The sequence below is a fragment of the Rhinatrema bivittatum genome, chromosome 6 (assembly GCF_901001135.1).
Source record: "Rhinatrema bivittatum chromosome 6, aRhiBiv1.1, whole genome shotgun sequence".
Lineage (NCBI taxonomy): Eukaryota > Metazoa > Chordata > Amphibia > Gymnophiona > Rhinatrematidae > Rhinatrema > Rhinatrema bivittatum.
Genome location: NC_042620.1, coordinates 105863522 through 105882189, shown reverse-complemented (window position 1 = coordinate 105882189; position 18668 = coordinate 105863522). Strand labels below are relative to the sequence as shown.

Below are 18668 nucleotides of genomic sequence, written 5' to 3'. Positions count from 1 at the left end.
TGCAATGATAGTCCACTGTGGCAATGCACCAGAGCTTCTTTCAGAATTGTGCAATCATTGGCTCTAAATCCAGCCACTTACATCACCACTGCGTGATGACTGTGACTTTCTCCACCAGGAATTCTGATTGCTGCCACCACAGAATCACAGCCCTGTTTGACCCATGGCAGGAGTAAATCTATGGGGACAAAAATGAATTTTTTAAATGTTCTTTTCCTCCCATGGAAGTCAGCAGATGGCCATTAACACACTTTTTCTTGATGCTGTTTTTGACCACTTTTAAAAAGACAGTCACACCATTGCTACAGCACATGGTGGCACTTGTCTCTTTACAGGTATTGGTCACTGTCCCAGCCTTCTGAACAGGCATCTGTTGCAATCAGTGAACTGCGGGCCCGCTTCACGGACTGCTGCTCTAACCTCCAGCCTGGGCCTCCAGGGTCATACCTCTGACGCAGTCGTCCTTCCTGGCGCCGCCACAGCATGGCTAGGCCAACACCGCTGCCACCAGTGTGACATCGATGCTACCGCTGAGGAATACCTTAAGCAAGTGTGCACCCAACCTGTGCAAATTTAAAGGGTCCACGGTGGGAATCCCCCTGCGGCGCCCTCTGATGATGTCACGGGCCACCAGTATTTAAAGCCTGCCTGAATGCCTCTCCAGTGCCTTGGCAATAGGTCAACTCCTCTTGGAGTAATGCTCTGCATTCCTGGTTCCTGATTTCTGCTTCCTGGTTTCTGCTGTGTGTCGTCCCTGTGCTCTGTTCCTGGTTCCTTGGCAGTCTGGTTTGTCTTCTGAGTTCCTGTCTTCATGGTCAGTCTTTCCCTCATCTGTTTTCAGCATCCCATCTGACTCCTGTGGTCCCTCGTCCTCCTTCCTCCTCTTCGTCCCTTGTCTCTTTGGATTGGACTTCTAGCTTTGACCTTGGATCTGGCTTTGACTTTGGATTGGACCTTGATGGTGCTTGACCTCCACCTGCCCTTGGCCACTGCCTGCTCATTGTTACTGATTAAATTCTGCCTGCCCAGACCTCTGCCTGAACCATGACACTGAGTGAACTCCACCTGTCTCTGACAACAGTCTGAACCTGACTCCACTTGCCTCCTGCCTGTCCCGACTGCTGCTTGCCCTGACTCCGCTTTCTCTGTCAACCTCTTCTACATGATGGATCTTCACCTCTATAGAGGCCCACACCTAAGTTCAGCCGGCCCCGGCACCTGTTTTGTAAAACTGAAACATGGGGAAACTTTGAGAATTGTGCTAGAATAGGGTTTAAGTATAAATTGTAATTCTTTCCAACTATTCTGTCTTTTGTTTATTTACTTTTATTTTATTATTTTATTTTAATATTTTATTTTTTACTTTTATTTTATTTACAATTTTATTTTTATCTTGAAATATTGTTTTTTTGGTAAATTGTAAACCATTTCGATCAATATTTATTGGGAAAGATGGTATAAAAATATTTAAAAATAAAATAAATAAATAAACCTAAGGAGAACGAGGGCTGGTTATTGGTGAAGCTCCGGTTGGGCCTCTGCTTCAGTCAGTTCTGCCCGCCAACAGTGGGGTCCTGCAGGGTTCCTCCTTCAGGTAGCGACAACTTCCCCTCGGCATAAGGGTCCATGCTCGCAACAGCATCTTCACATGCTAGCCACACATGTGGCTCCCACTTCTTTCCCCCTTCCCATTCATATCTGTTTCTCACATGCATTTTCACAACTATACATTACTAGGGATGTGCAATCGTTTTTCCAGAATTAGGTAATGTCAACGAAATTGCCTAATTCGGAATGGTTCAGGAGAACCGAAAAACGAAAATTTTGGAAACAATTCATTTTTGAGTTAGTGCGTGCTAACGGGAGTTAGTGCACGCTAACTCCCGATAGCGCGTGCTAACTCTGCCAGGTTACTGTGCACTATTGGGAAAATCGGGGCCCCCGAAATCCCCCCCCCCCCCCGAACCGCAGGAAAAATGAAATTCTTGCAGGGGGGGGGGCCCGAAATGAAGCCGACACGAAATTTTTACCCGAAGCACATCTCTATACATTCACTCTGCATACAAAAATACCAAGGACAATAAGTGTACTCAAAAATCATTATTTATTAATAGAAACAAAAATATTTTTTGTAAAACAATTTTTCCTTCTCCAAGGGTTCAGATGGATTGCATTGGACCCATCAACAAGGTGTGTGGATCTATCATTTCACATGGCAAAAACCTGGAGACAAGATATGTCTAACATACTTAAGCTGGGTTGCAGACTATTACAGGCGTACTCCTCCTTGTTCCATTACTTGTCTGAGTAGACCAGTCATAGGAAGATGGGTTCGGTGGCTGTAAATATGGCACTGATGCTTGTCATTGCAATCTCTGAGCCATTCGGTAAGAATGAATATGTGATGCCTGACTTTTTATACTGTGTCCATTATCTTAAAAAGCCCATGTCTGGTTGTGCTGCCTAGGCACAGCTAAGATACCTACTATGTTGTTTTGGCATTCTCAAGAGCAAGCTTGAGGGAAGGGACAAAACGAGGGAGTGTCACCAAGGGCATTGGCTGTTACATGGCATGGTTGGCTTCTGGAGTGATGGCATGCATCCCCATTGAGCAGTGGGAACAGGAGGTTTTCAGGGCATCTTTGCTTGAATAGTTTTTACCTTCTGTTCTTTGTGTTGGCTGTGTTGTAGAAGGCATGATGGTTGCAAGAAGTGGGATGGATGAAGGCAGCATCCTCTGTAGGTGATGAGGTGATGAAAGGATGCAGACTAAAGATTGTGTGGATATGAAGTGTGTTTGTAGAAATTACTATATGTGTCAGTAATTTCTGGTTTCCTGCAGCTTGCTACAGCATTTGCAGTACTTTTGATGACTGTAATAAGCATTTTGAGGCAGTGTGAGAATTGAAGTTTGGACAGACTTTTTGATTACTTATCCTTTGTTTATACTGATATTGAGGTCCATGCATGGTATTTGTTTCTTCTTTCCAATTCCAAATGTTGCTGATATCAGGAGAACAGTTTTGTATATTGGAAATGAGGTCTACGCATAGGGAAATGAAACAACTAGTATAATGTGTGGCACCCAGCAGGCTGGGTACAATTTCCTTTATTATAGCTTGTTTGTGTGCAGTTTGCCACTATTCAGGCACCTGAAATGTGGCTGGTCCGATGGCAGTGGTTGTTACAATTAATTGAGTACAGTCAGTTACAGATTTCTAAAAGAACTCCTTATAAGAATAAATGGCACAAATTTTTATCTAAAAGCTTGCCTGAATAGCTATTCACTTTTGCTTGCACTCAGGCTTCTTAACTGGTGGATCAATCCATATGTGATTATATGTTGGAATGGTAAGGAATGCCACACAATTAAGACAGCTTGCTATATAGATTATCTTCTGCTAACAAACAGATACCATAATTCATACTGCTAATTTAGGGGCAATTCTCAAACTCTCCATTTCGGGATAAAGTCAGCAGGTATATTTTACCTATGGACATTATCCTAAGTTTCAAAGGGAAAGTACATGTATACTTTCACTTTGACACTTGCTGTGGGTATAAATTACCCATGAACACTTGCATCTACCTTTTAGACCGGTAGAAGTATGTTGGAAAAGTACATGCATAGATTTGAAAATGCTATCTGAATGTGTACTTTTCTCCCCCTGGGAACGCCTTCTCTAAATGTGGACTAAGTTTTATAATTTTATCTATACTGTGGGAGGATAATGTTTGGACGGCTAATTTATGTGGATAAATCGAATACGTATCTTTGAAAATTGCCTTCCCTGAGTTTACATTCTCCTAGGCATATTTGATTTCTGTATTTGCCTGATATCCTGTACATGTTCATATTTTATTGAATTTCATATTTTCATACTGCCTTTTTCTAAAAAATGAGACCCTGAACAATTTACAATCTCTTAAACAGATTGAACCACTTCTCTTCTTTCACTAGGGAGTGAAAACAACTCGCATAACTTTGTATGCAAAAGTATAGATTACTTTTAAAACAATAGCAGTGAACATATTTCTGAACATGTTTGTTACTTGTTTTATGGAACAGTTACGATGTTTTGATTTTTAAAAAGTAGTGTTCCCCTGGCAAGCATGCTAATGTAGATTTTCCAGGATGAAACCCTACACAGCCTTACATACTACATATTTTTATATAACTTCTGTTTGATATTTTTATGTACTTGTGGAAAAAATAAACAATATATTTATTTCTGCTTTTTTGGATTTATATATCAAAAGTTGTAAAGCAATTTAACACCACAGCTAGTTATGCAGTAAACTAAAAAAGTAAAGCTCCTTATCTACCATGTCTGTATTCAAAGAGAAGGTTGTGGGATTCCAGACTGAATTTTTGCATTCCTTCAGGACACTTTTGATAGGGAGGTTGTTGTGCTTTAAAGGTAGTTGATAAGAAATCTGCACCACCAACCTCAGACCTGCACCACCAACCACCACCATACATTAGTCTATACAAAGTATTTGGGTATACACACTGCTGTACCACTCAGTACCACCTTTTATCAAAGTAAAATTTTTGAGCACTTGCAGCATGCATTATAAATCAGGATGTCATCCCTAGACAATCACATTTGTGGATTCAGTACATAAAGTAACATGCTTAGACCACAAATAAATACATCACTTAACTATGTTTAACTGATAGTGCTAATATTTAGATATCATAGTTTATTTAGATGTTAATGATCTCAGTAATAGATCACTGGCCCTTGCTTTACTGCAAAAAAAAGATTTAATTTTTCTGAATCACACAAAATAAAATTTAGTATATATAGTAATTGCTAATAGAATATTATAAAATTGCTAGTTCTTGTTTGCAAGCCCATTTGAAGATGCTGTTCTGAGGACATGCATATTCGCATATGGTGTCAATAAAAAAAAAATAAAAATATATATGTAACCTTCAACTTAGGGTACATAAAATGTAACCAGATGCTGGGAATCCAAACTCTTCACTAATCAATAGGGTTCTTTTTAAAGTAGTTGAGCAAAAGATGTTGTGGATGAGGCTCAAAGGGGACTCTTTACTGGATAGGGAAACTTCTGTTCTCTGAACAGACTTTCCTCCAAGTAAATGGTGTTGTCTAATCAACAACTGTTCATAGGCATTTCCAGCTCAGACAAACCCAAATCCTGGGACAAAGAGCTCACTCTGCACTGTGTTTTGGTGGTTTTCATTAACCCATTATGCTAAAATGTATTACATACAAACATTGAGGTGTTCATTACAGTTCAACTGTGCCCACAGACTTCTACAGTAAAACAGGCAGACAGTAGTAATAATAAGGTTTAGCAGCCCAACAAATCCCTTAGTACAAAGAATTATTTTCTGGCAATATCCAGTAAAGATCGTCATCAGCAAACTCACTCAAATCAGAGACTGAAATAAATAATGAGACTTCCATAGGCAGTTTGTTCTCTCTAGCATTATACCCATGATTTCTCCCAGTGGCTTTTCCAAAAGGAAGCTAGGCCTTAAGCCTAGGAGTAGAGTAAATTATTTATTCCCTCCATGAGAAAAATGGATCAGCACAGGGAGCAAAAACAGGCAACATCTACAACTAAGAGCTAATAAAGCACACAGACAAAAAGGCTGCGGACAAAGAAGGGGCAGAACCCACTGTAAATTTCACCTTTTATACTTTTTAGTTATCACTGCTGACATCATTAAGGCTTAAAAGGTACAGATCCAATATATATTCTCTATTACTTTTACTGAAACAAATACAGCCTATTATTTTCTATAAGTAGAGGTTAAATAAGGTGAACATAGAGGTTAAGTTGTTCACATCAAAGTTAAAAATGGACAGTTTGAGACCAGTGTCAAAAATGTCAAAATCATGTATGTAATCTGTAAATGTAAAACTAACTGATAAATAGCTTCTGAGAGAACTATGTGGCTTCAGCTTGTCCACAAAAACCTATATAAACAAGAATTTTCATGTGCTGAGATTTTATGTACTAAAAAATATGCTGAAATCAGAGGATTCAGATTTTACTATGTTTTTTTCAGTGAACCTGACTAGGAATATTAAAATCAGTTTTAGCACCTAATGTACTAAAATACAGTAGATTGTCATTTCTTTCTCAATAACATCACTAAAATCAGTTTCTTTCTGGACACACTACCCCTTACATACCATCCCATCCCCCTCTGCTTAAACTACTGCAGCCTGCTCTTCACAACTATCAGGGAGAGCAAGGTTAAAGATTTAAGCACAATCTCAAAAAGGTGAATGTTTAGGTGGGGCTTGTATATGTCCAGAGAAGAAGCATGACACAGCAGTTCAAGCCCATTCCAGGCATTATCAGGCTGATGCAATATCATGAGCTATCTATGTCCATTACAGTCTTATTCAAAATTCACCTGCACAACTTATTTTCACCCAGTACCATTATGAGCATGGGACCCTCCCCTTTTCAAGTAATTACATTGACACCTCCATCCACTTCTGTATACAGTTCAACTTTTCTGCCTTTACTCCAGCTCCTCATTGCTCTCCTCTCTTATTTACCCCTGTATCTCTCCATTCTTTGGTAAGCTGTTCTTATCGGTGCTCTTTTCCTCCATTGTGAACTCCTGACCCCTCACTTCCCACCTTGCTACACTGTCAGGCCAATACAATACGGCCACGCTAAAACTGTGCGTCCAAAGTGGGCGCCCGCTTTCCTAATGCACGCCCATCTACTTCTCTCGGGATTTGCGATGCAGTAGGCAAATGAGCCGCTGCATTAAAAAGGAGATGGTAGGGGAAATTGTGCCTTCCTAGTGCCTCCCTGGCATTGGGCACCCAGGAGAAGTAGCACAGCCACAGGTTAGGAAAATGGATGCTTGTTAATTGAGTGTCCATTTCCTAACCTGACCGCTGGCAAGACTTTTATTTTTTATTTTACCTTTCTCACAGGACAAGCAGGATGGTAGTCCTCACAATTGGGTGACATCATCAGGATGGAGCCCAATCACGGAACACTTGTCAAAGTTTCTAGAACTTTGACTGGCACCACTGAGCATGCCCAGCATGGTACCAACCCTGCACCCAGCAGGGTCCCCCTTCAGTCTCTTTTTTTCTGTGCTGCTTTTGCCACGCGGAGATAGGCGCTCTTCCATGGTTTCCTGACAGGAAAATATTCTTCAGGAAAAAGTTCAAATTTTTCAAAACTTTCACCCTGGCTGGGGTCCCCCTTCTAAACTGTCGATACCCGTGCCCGTTCAGTAAGTTTTACTACCTTTCGGTCGATTACCATCGGTTCCAGCTTTTAGGCCCGGAGGTCACCGACCGTGCCGCCGCAGCCTAAATTTTCGACGACAAAGATGGCGATGGGTTTTCGTAGGTGCCCGGATTGTCTGAGGACAATGTCCATCACTGACCCTCACCAGGTTTGTGTGTTGTGCTTGGGCCCTACCCATGATGTAGATTCATGTACCAACTGCGCCCAAATGACCCCTAAAGGGTGTCGGGCTCGTTAGGAAAAGATGGCTTTATTGTTCCATTCCAAACAGGTTTCCTCATCAAAAGTGTCGAAGTCATCGACACCGTCGCCATCCAAGTCCCGTCATTGGTCGGATTCTGATGATTCTCTACCTGCATAGAAGACTTCGGTTTCCGCTTCTTCGGCACTGGTCACCAGTAAGGGAGACCATAAGGAAAAGCATTGCCATCGGCATCGCAAACCCTTATCATCTGATCCGAGTGCACCGGTGGCTTCCACTTCTACTTCCAAGGAGCCACCGAGGAAGAAGGCCTGTGCCAAGGAGCCCCAAACCTCCTCTGTGCCAGGTTCACTGAGGCGTCCCTCGCCTTTGGGACAGGCACCGACCGATGCTCCACCTATACCGGTGGTTGTTTCGGCGGTGCCCATCCAGCCTCCCACTCCGGACCTGGCCTTAACAACGCCAGCGTTCCATGAGGAACTGAACCGGATGGTTCAGGAGGCAGTGGTGCAAGCTCTCCACGGATACCTGATTCCATTGGCACAGATACCAGCTCTGATTCAGACGCCTGAACCGATACCACCGATGCTTGCACCATTGGTGGACAGGATCGATGCCCTCATTGGTGCTTTGCCTTTGGCACCGAGGAAAACACCGTTGCCTCAGAGTCCTTCGATGCCCATTCCCCTCTCTTCAAATGAGGGTGAATCGCCGATGCCAGACCCTGTGCCGGGCCCTTCTGGAGTGTTACCACCAAGGAGGCCACCGATGCCATCGAGTCCTTCCATACCACTTTTGCCACCGATGCAGACACTGGTGCCACCCATACAGCCACCGGGCCATTCAGTTCCTCAACCTCCTTCGGCCGGGGGAGGTCCAATTTTGCCCTCTGGAGAACCGTTGGGTGCTGGGAATCAGCATTATCATCCTTGGTCTTCCGATTCCCAAGACATAGGAGATATTCTATCAGAGCCTTCTCCTCCTGATGAGAGAAGAAAGTCTGTCCACCAGAGGACCTCTCTTTTATGTTTCATCAAAGAGATGTCTGAGTCTATTCCATCTACACTCCAGACATAAAATGTTAGAAGTCCTTCAGTTTGTTGATGCACCAAAAGAGGTAATGTCCATACCTGTCCATGAGGTCCTCCTTGACCTCCTTCAACGCAATTGGGAACATCCAGGGACAGTCCTTGCAGTAAACCATAAGACTGATGCTACATATCTGGTCCAAGCAGCACCTGGATTCCAGAATTCTCAACTTTCCCACCATTCAGTGGGGTGGAGTCCTCCCAGAAAAAAGCCAGAAGACCAAGACCTCACTTGTCCACACCTCCAGGAAAAGAGCAGAAATTCCTCGACGCTTTTGGGTGTAGAGTCTTCCATGGAGCCATGTTAATCTTCCGTATTGCAGCTTACCAGCTTTACATCTCGCAAATCAACAGAAACCTGTTCAAACAGCTCCAGGATCTTTCTGATACTCTTCCTGACCAGTTCCAGGACCAGTTCAATGCCATTCTAAAGAAAGGTCTGGATGCTGGTAAACATGAGGTGCGCTCAGCTTATGACATCTTCGACACAGCCACCAGGGTGTCAGCAGCTGGAATAAGTGCTCAGAGATGGGCCTTGCGCAAGTCTTCGGATCTGCGTTCAGATGTTCAAGAGAGGTTAGCTGACCTCCCCTGTACGGGAGATAACCTCTTCCGTGAGAAAATTCAGGAGACTGTTACTCAACTTAAAGACCATAACGAGACGCTACGGCAACTCTCAGCTGGGCATGTGGACTTCTCCACTTCTTCTAAATGCCCATTCCGTAAGGAGGCTAAGCGAACCACCTTTAAAGCACACAGATACTACCCACCTCAGACTCTGTCTCGCCCATCTAGACCATATCAGTAGCAAACTCCCAGCCTAGGCCTCAGAAGACGCAGCCTTATCCACAACCTGGTCCGTCCTCTGGTTTTTGACAGCCCAATAGAGAGCAAATGTCCACCTCCGCCTCTGCCGCAATTACCAGTGGGTGGCTGTCCCTGCCACTTCATCAACATCTGGCACATGGTCACCACAGACCAGAGGGTCCTGTCGGTAATAGCGCAAGGTTACTATCTCAACTTTCTGTCCATTCCGTCGGACTCCCCGCCTCATCCGACGTGGAGTTCCACCGACCACTCTCCACTTCTAGAAGAGGAAATAAATTCCCTTCTTCAAGCCAATACCATAGAACAAGTTCCTTCTCCACAAAAGGGAAAAGGCTTCTACTCCCAGTACTTCTTGATACCAAAAAAGTCCGGAGTCATTTGTCTGATATTAGATCTTCGGGCCTTGAACAAGTATTTACGAAAGGAAAAGTTTAGGATGGTAACCGTGGGCTCTCTACTTCCTCTGATTTAACAGGGGGATTGGCTTTGTTCTCTAGATCTAAAAGATGCGTACATTCACATAGCAATTACCCCATCTCACAGGAGATACCTCTGATTCCTCGTTGGAAACAAGCACTTTCAGTACCGAGTGCTTCCGTTCGGACTGGCATCGGCCCTTCGTGTCTTCACGAAATGCCTGGCAGTAGTAGCCGCATACTTAAGGTGACTGGGCACTCACGTCTATCCTTATCTAGACAACTGGTTACTGAGGGCTCAGTCGGCGGAGGCGGTGCTTCAACTCCTCCAGCTAACCTTGCAACTACTACTGTCCTTGGGATTTCTAGTGAATTATCAAAAATCCAGTCTCACTCCATCCCAATCCCTCTCCTTCATTGGAGCGGATCTTGACACTATCCAAGCAAAGGTTTTTCTTCCCAGGGACTGAGCGCATACACTTGCAGTGCTTGCACACACTATACAGTCTCACCGAACCACGACTGCTCGTCGTATTCTTGTCTTGCTGGGCCACATGGCGTCCTCGGTCCATGTTATACCGATTGCTTGACTCGCCATGCGAGTAACGCAGTGGACCTTAATATTCCAGTGGTCTCAGGCCCACCAGCCAATGTCCGGAATTGTCCAAACACCAGGCAGCTTCGTCTCTCGCTAGTGTGGTGGGTCCAGGAATCCAATCTGCTCATGGGATTACCCTTCCAAGTCCAGAACCTCAGATTATTCTGACTACAGATGCTTCCACCCTGGATTGGGGAGCACATGTCCACAATCTATAGACTCAGGGAACCCGGTTTGCAGCAGAAGCACAACATCAGATAAGTTTTCTGGAGCTCAGGGCCATCAGATATGCCCTTCTATCTTCCAAAGATTGCTTATCCAATCCTAATCCAAATGGACAATCAACAAGCAAGGTGGAACCGGCTCCTACCTGCTGTGGCAGGAGGTAGCGCAAATCTGGGCTCTAGTTCTAGGTCATTCCATGCTACTGAGAACAACTTACCTGGCGGGCATGGACAATGTACTAGCGGACAAACTCAGTCGCAAATTTCAACCCCACAAGTGGTCCCTGAACCCTGCGGTGGCAGAACGCATATTCCAGAAGTGGGGGTATCCAACGATAGATCTCTTTGTGTCGATCCACAATCACAAAGTGAACAACTTCTGCTCCCTACGTCACAGTCCCAGGACTCCACCGAGGGATGCTCTCGCTCTCTCTTGGGCAACAGGTCTCCTGTATACCTATCCCCCGCTTCCACTCATAAGCAAGACTCTCTGGAAGCTACATCGAGACAAGGGTCTCATGATTCTCATAGCCCCCTATTGGCCACAGCAGGTATGGTTTCCCATCCTTCGTGACCTCTCCGTCCGCCCGCAAATTCGTCTGGGCTCAGATCCGTCACTGCTCTCTCAGAATGCCGGGTGCCTCCAACATCTGAGCCTCTAGGCCCTGTTGCTGACAGCTTGGATGTTGAAAGACTAGTTTTGCAGCCTCTCAACCTCTCTGACTCTGTATCCCAGATCTTAGTAGCTACACGAAAGCCTTCCACTAGAAGATTTTATCATTCTAAATGGAAACTGTTTTTGTTGTGTTGCACATCAAAGGAGTTAGATCCCTTTACTTGCCCCACAACGAAGTTTCTGGACTACCTCTGGCACCTCTCAGAGTCGGGTCTCCAAACTTCCTCCATTAGAGTTCATGTCAGTGCAGTGGTCGCCTTCCATAAGGGTACAGGGGATGTTTCTGTTTCAACACAACCCTTAGTAGTGCGCTTTATGAAAGGCTTGCTTCACCTCAAGCCCCCTCTCTGTCCCCCTGCCCCTGCTTGGGACCTTAATGTGGTATTAGCACAACTCATGAAACCTCCGTTTGAGCCTCTGCACTCCTGTGAGTTACAGCATCTCATTTGGAAGGTGCTCTTCGTTCTTGCTTTGACGTCTGCTCGCAGGATCAGTGAGCTGCAGGCGCTGGTTACTTACCCACATTAACGAAATTCCTTCATGATCGAGTGGTCCTTTGCACTCATTCTAAATTTCTACCGAAAGTAGTCTCTGAGTTCCATTTAAATCAATCCATAGTTTTGCCTACTTTCTTTCCAAAACCCCACTCACATCCAGGTGAGCGGGCTCTGCATTCCTTGGACTGCAAGCGTGCACTAGCCTTTTATTTGGAACGCACTGCAGGCCATAGAAAGTCCACCCAGCTATTTGTTTCCTTTAATTTTATCAAACTGGGAATCCCGGTGGGCAAGCAGACCCTGTCCTCCTGGCTGGCGGACTGTATTTCCTTCTGCTACCAGCAAGCAGGCCTTCCACTCCAAGGACACGTTAAAGCGCACTCCATTAGAGCAATGGCAACGTCAGTAGCACATTTTCGGTCTGTACCTCTTGCTGACATCTGCAGGGCTGCTACGTGGAGTTCTCTCCATACCTTTGCAGCTAATTATTGCCTGGAAAAGGCTGGCACCCAAGACTCTCTTTGGCCAGTCTGTTTTACAGAATTTGTTCTCAGCTTAATACCCATCTTCCTTCCAGCGGCCTGCTGGGAATTTCAGGCTGCCCTCTTATCCAAAATCACCCCTGTTGTTGTGCCTGTTGCACGTCTTTGGGTGCTTTTGGTACATTGCTCGGGCATCCTCAGCTCGCTATTCACCCATATGTGACGACTACCATCCTGCTTGTCCTGTTAGAAAGCAGAGTTGCTTACTTGTAACAGGTGTTCTCACAGGACAGCAGGATGTTAGTCCTCAGAAAACCCACCCACCACCCTGCAGAGTTGGGTATGCTTGCAATTTGTTGTTTTATTTTTCGCACGTACGTTTTACTATACACGAGACTGAAGGGGGACTCCTGCTGGATGCAGGGTTGGTACCATGCTGGGCATGCTCAGTGGAGCCAGTCAAAGTTCTAGAAACTTTGACAAAAGTGTTCCGTGATTTGGCTCCATCCTGATGATGTAACCCATCTGTGAAGAATAACATCCTGCTGTCCTGTGAGAACACCTGTTACAAGTAAGCAACTCTGCTTTATCCTTTTTTGGTTCCTCCGACTTAATATCGCCATGATATTAAGTCAGAGGGACTACAGAAAAGCAGTATTTTCTGCTTTTCTGTTAACTTTAGGGGGTTCTCAAGACTTAAAGCTTGCTCCAGGGTAGGCGTTAATTTTTGAGAGTAACAATGTGTGCGATGTGAATCGGTTATTTACTCTTTCGGATAATAGAAAGACTAGGGTGCACGCCATGAAGTTAGCATGTGGCACATTTAAAACTAATCGGAGAAAGTTCTTTTTCATTCAATGCACAATTAAACTCTAGAATTTGTTGCCAAAAGATGTGGTTAGTGCAGTTAGTGTAGCTGTGTTTAAAAAAGTATTGGATAAGTTCTTGGAGGAGAAGTCCATTACCTGCTATTAATTAAATTGACTTAGAAAATAGCATTGCTATTACTAACAACAGTAACCTGGAATAGACTTAGTTTTTGGGTACTTGTCAGGTTCTTATGGCCTCGATTGGTCACTGTTGGAACCAGGATGCTGGGCTTGTTGGACCCTTGGTCTGACACAGTATGGCATGTTCTTATGTAGTGGGTAATAGCTAATAGCCTCATCAACATGAACTTTTACATATGATGAGCGCTATTAGCTATGTGCTGGTTTGGACTTGCGTTTTGGACGCGCTAATTCCCTTATTGCATAAGGGATTATGGATGTGCGTCCAAAATGCGCAACCAAACGTTGGTTAACCTGTGCACTAGGCTCAGCACATGATATTGCTTTGGCCTGTTAATACCTGGAATGGGCTTGAACTGCTCTGTCATGCTTCTTCTCTGGACATATACAAGTTCCACCTAAACATTAACTTTTTTAAGACTGTGTTTAAATCTTTAACCTTGCTCTCCCTTATAGCTTAATTGATTATAATCATGTTTTCTGTATTAAATTTCCTACAATCTTTGGTTTTCTCTGTGTGTCTTGACTAGATTGTAAGCTCTGCTAAGCAGGAACAGTCTTTTATATACATCTGTTCAGTGCTGCATACAGGAAATAGGTCTACTTCTTAGGATCTGTGGGTACTTGTAACCCAGACTGGGCCAGAGACAGAATGTTGAGCTTGATGGAGCTTGCTCTGACCCAGCATGGCTATTCTTATGTTCTTATGTACATCTAATAGCACTATAGAAATAAGGATTAGTAGTGGTAGTAGCAGTGTAATAACGACATACAGAGGACGCTCTCTGGGCCAGGTTAAAGGGAAAGTGTCTCTTGGAGAGTGCATGCTGTGAATTTCATACAGGTTCCTCCACGCCAACCTGCCCAGAGTTAATGTGCCAGTTAGCTCAGATGAGACACCTTCCCCCTCTGGTCACAGCACACCAAACACTCCCGACTCCCACCCACGTGAGAGAAATTAATCTGAAATTTCTGTATTGAGTCAGATGTTAAAGGAACCTTTTTCTATCACATTGGTTTCAGAGTGCCCATCAGGGCAGTTTCGATGTGGGAATGGACGCTGTATACCTGAAAGTTGGAGATGTGATGGGACTGCTGATTGCTCTGATAATACAGATGAAGCTGGATGCCGTAAGTCATAAACATGTTACTCCTTCCGTGACCAAATGTGCTGCTGATACATGCTGCAAACAAAGAGGGCTTTATTTATATTACAAGAATATCGGTATATAAAAGTGTTAAATAAATAAATATGTATAGGGAAAAATAATTACCAAATAGGGCTCTATTAGCTTTATTAGTACAAATATCTTCATGCTGAAGAGTTTTCCACCATCACTTCTTTAGGAGGGAGACTCTTATATGAGTAGACATACCACCAATTGCTCATTGTTCCCTTCCTAAAAAAATCCCAGTTTCAATGCATGTCAGTAAAACATTTTGATAGAGTAGACTGGCATTATGGCCTTTATTTGCTATCATATTCTCTATTTTTCTGATGAAATCTAATGCTTAGGAGATTTAATATGTTGGGGCATATGAATAACATCTGTTACAAAAACAGTAACAAATGGGAATTGTGTAAGTCGCTTACTAATAATCTAATAAGCAAGTATGGCATCAAAAGTTTAGTGTATTCCGGTGACATATACCTAAATGAACATCACCTATGTGTGCTGTTTCCTGCAATGCACTTGCTTCCTCTGTTGATGGGTGATGGAGGACTGCAAGCATGTTGGGGGGGGGGGATAGGGAGAAAGGGAAGAGGGAGAGAATGGAAGCATTCTGGGGTAGGGAGATATTTAAAGAGGACAGAATAGCAGCATGTGAAAGAGTATGTGTTGGGGGGGGGGGAGGGGAAGGGCTGATAAATGTTGCTGCCCTAAGTGGTTGCCTCTGCTATCTGTATGGAAAGCCTGGCTCTGGTATTATGGATGTAGCAAGTCTTGAAAGTTTAAAGTATGATGATTAAGGATATCAGTATTAAACTGTGACTCCAAGATAGAGACTTCTGTTTGAAAAAGGAGGCAAAATGGTTGAGAAGAGAAGAGAGAGATTATTTAAAGGCAATGACACAAAGTAGAGCTCTTAAAGCACTGGAAAAATGATTTTTAAATGGTGTCATTAAAACAGCAGGGAAAAGTGATACTATTTCACTGAAAGCAAAATTTTGTAGGTGTGGATCCCAGGCTGAGTTGGAGTTGGCGCAACCTGCAGGGAGGAGATCTGTAGGTCCCCACTGTCAGCAGGTGGTTCTGAATGAGGCAGAGGCCCAACAGGAGCTTTACCTTTACCAGCCCTCGTTCCCCTTGGGTTGAGCCTTTGGGTTCTCTGCGGATGATGGGAGATCCTTTGACGTAGCAGGTTCGGAGCGGACGGAGACTAGGCGTATCCTGAAGTAGGCCAGGATCAGCATTAGGAGGCATTCGAAGATGTCCTGGAGATAGGAAATGTTTGGGCTGGCAGTAAGCAAGGAAGTCCAGGAATCAGGCCAAAGTCAAGTACTGGGTATCCATCCGTAGAGAAAAAGGGACTGATAGGCAGGACAGGAAGGTAAGGAACCAACACGTAGCAGAACTGAAGAATGACCAAGGACCCTGAAGTCAAAGACAAGCTGGAACGGAAGAACCAGACACTGGCAATTCACATTATAAGACTGTGGGAGACCTGTTGCCAAGGCACTGGAGTCATGTCAGGAGAGGCCTTTTATAGGGGCCATGGGGATTTCCCACTGTGGTCCCTTTAAATACTGAAGGGGGACGTGTGCGCATGCTTAAGGCAACACACTGCTTAAGAAGTTGTTGGCAGCGTTCAGCCGCATTGGGGTCATCGTCAATGTCTCACTACATGGAGGAGCGATGGGCAGGCCCAGAGAAGGAGTAAGTGACCCGGCCACTGAAGTGAGTTTGGTCCATTGGAGTACCCCCGCAGACCGCTGATCATAACAATACTCCCCCTTAAACCCCTTTCCTGTAGCTTTGGGTTTTCGGGGGTACCGGTCATGAAGATTCCTTCGAATCCCTATAGGTTTCTTGACTCGAATGATAACATCTGCAACTAAATGATTGGTTTTTTTCCCATAGTTCATGCAGTTCCTGGGATTGAAACTGAGTCACAGACAGAGGGATGGTCTCTTCTGGGCAGCTTTGGTGAAATACAGGCCCTGATACTAGGGTGGGGATGGCTACCGTCTTTTCAGAATTTGAACTGGTAGAATCAGACAGAAATATGGGGTTCTGTTCCCTCTCCTGCTGAAGAAGGGTGTGCAGGATTTGTATCTCTTCGTTTTTCTGATGACTAGAGACACTAATCTTTTCTTGGTGCGGTTGGGTTCCTTTTCCAAACTTTCACATTCTGACTATTCTTGTCACAACTTATTTATTTACTTATTGAGTTTTATATACCGTCGTTCGGTTTTACCATCACAACGGTTTACAAAGTGTCAGTTGTTTTTTGGAAACTCTGTTTAAACATCGTTATTTTAATTGTCCGTAGACTGTTTTAAGAGTATTTTCCTGGAGACATTGCAGAGAAATTTGAGCTCCTTTGATCTCCCTGCCAGGAGTTGGAAGTGTCGGAAAGGTGGAGGATACGATTACCGGATGAGCCATGTCTTTGTACGCCATGCAGGATTCAGAGCATCCGGGTCCCAATGGGAGAGTTCCAATATGGATCAGTTAAACTGTGGCTGATGTTCCTGCAGCCACGGCAGACCTAGAATAACGGCTCACGGTTCATGGCTCTGGATAGAATATGTAAGCTGATGACTTCCATGTGTGAGGAGGCAATATGTAGGGTGAGTGGCATGATGGAACGGGTCACCGGTCCCAGAAGGGAGACTCTGTAGATAGACGGGGGCACCAGAGGTGGGATTTATAGGGACCGGAATAATCTGGAATTGATCTACCAGCTCTTGCTGTATGAAGTTCCTTTGAAGCCGGAGTCTTCCAAGGCTCGGGTGGAGAAGCATCTGGAGGACTGGTTCAATGAGACTGGCAAGAGAAACTGGGGAGTTGAGATAGTGAGGCCTAGGGTCATCCTCCCAGGTAACTCTCTGGGCGTGGTAGGATTCCCATTCTGGCTGGGCATTGAGTTAGGATGTGTCCTTGAGCCACGCGATATAGACAGACGCCTAATTGTCTGCGCCGAGTCTTCTCCTCGGGAGTCAGGCGGTTTTGATCCACTTGCATGGGCTTCTCTTGTGGTAAGATCAGTGGTGCAGGTGTGTTAGGCAGAAACGAAGGTTGGATAGGCGGTGCCCATGTGATCTTTTTCCCTGTCAAGTGACTCTCTCAGGCTCTTTCCTGGATGAGCCTGTCTATTTTCCCTGTGAGGTCAATGAGTACTTAGAGTGAGGTGGGCAGCTCCCGGGCAGCAAGCAAGTCTTTGATTTTTGGTGCCAAACCTTCCAGGCTATCTCCTTGCCAATTCAGTTCTACTGCCAGGGTCCTAAATTCTATGGCATAATCTGCCAAAGTTCTGGAGTCTTGCCAGAGGTGGATTAAGTCGGAGCCCATCGTAGTCATACGCCCAGGTTCTTAAAAAATTGCCTTGAACAAGTTATAAATTGCTATAGCTTGTGCAACAGGGGGTCTGCTTGCTCCCAGTGGGGAGAGGCCTGTGCTAGAGCCTTTCCATCCAGTAATGAAAGGATATAGTGCTTTTTGTGAGGTCATCTGGAAACAGTGGTGCTTGTAACATGAATTGCATGTGGCACCGGTTCAGAAAACCATGGCATTGCTTAGAGTCCTCATACTGGGGTAGAGACGGTATGTGGTTATAGGCCAATTGATTACCAGAAGCGGTGCTGGTACTGCTACTAGTGGAGGTGGGGCAGCAGGTACATACATGACATCCAATCAAGCAGTGAGATGATTCATATCAGCGACTAAGAGTTCCAAGACTGTTTGTAGAGACTCTTAACTTCTGAGCTAGGCCAGGGACAGCCGGCAGGGCTTTCACGTCTGCTGGGTCCATGGCCTTGACTACCTGTTGTGGGCGTGGACTCTTAGGCCGAGGTGGAGTTGGCGCAACCTACAGGGAGGAGACCTGCAGGTCTCCACCATCAGCAGGTGGATCTGGGTGAGGCAGAGGCCGAACTGGAGCTTCACCTTTATCAGCCCTCGTTCCCTTCGGGTTGAGCCTTTGGGTGCTGGCAGATCTTAGGAGGGAGCTTCTGCAGATGAGGGAGATCCTTCAACATAGCAAGGTCGGAGCAGATGGAGACTAGGTGTATCCTGAGATAGGCCAGGATCAAGTGGCATTTGAGGATGTCCCGGAGACAGGCAATGGTCAGGAACTGGCAGTAAGCAAGGAAGTCCAGGAATCAGGCCAAGGTCAAGTACTGGTTATCTGTCTGTAGGGAAAAAGGGATGGAT

The 18668-nt window shown here is 44.9% G+C and overlaps 1 protein-coding gene across 3 annotated transcripts in view; it reads left to right on the top strand.

The window, feature by feature from the left end:
* Nucleotides 1–18668, top strand: part of LRP2 (LDL receptor related protein 2) — a 769913-nt gene that overhangs the window by 59845 nt on the left and 691400 nt on the right. For all 3 annotated transcript variants that reach the window (XR_003857363.1, XM_029605680.1, XM_029605679.1), the window contains exon 2: nucleotides 14314–14421. Coding sequence is in view for 2 of the 3 variants with exons in the window: in XM_029605680.1 (XP_029461540.1) it covers nucleotides 14314–14421 (108 nt within the window). In the remaining variant the exon portion in view is untranslated. The remainder of the gene's footprint in view (nucleotides 1–14313; nucleotides 14422–18668) is intronic.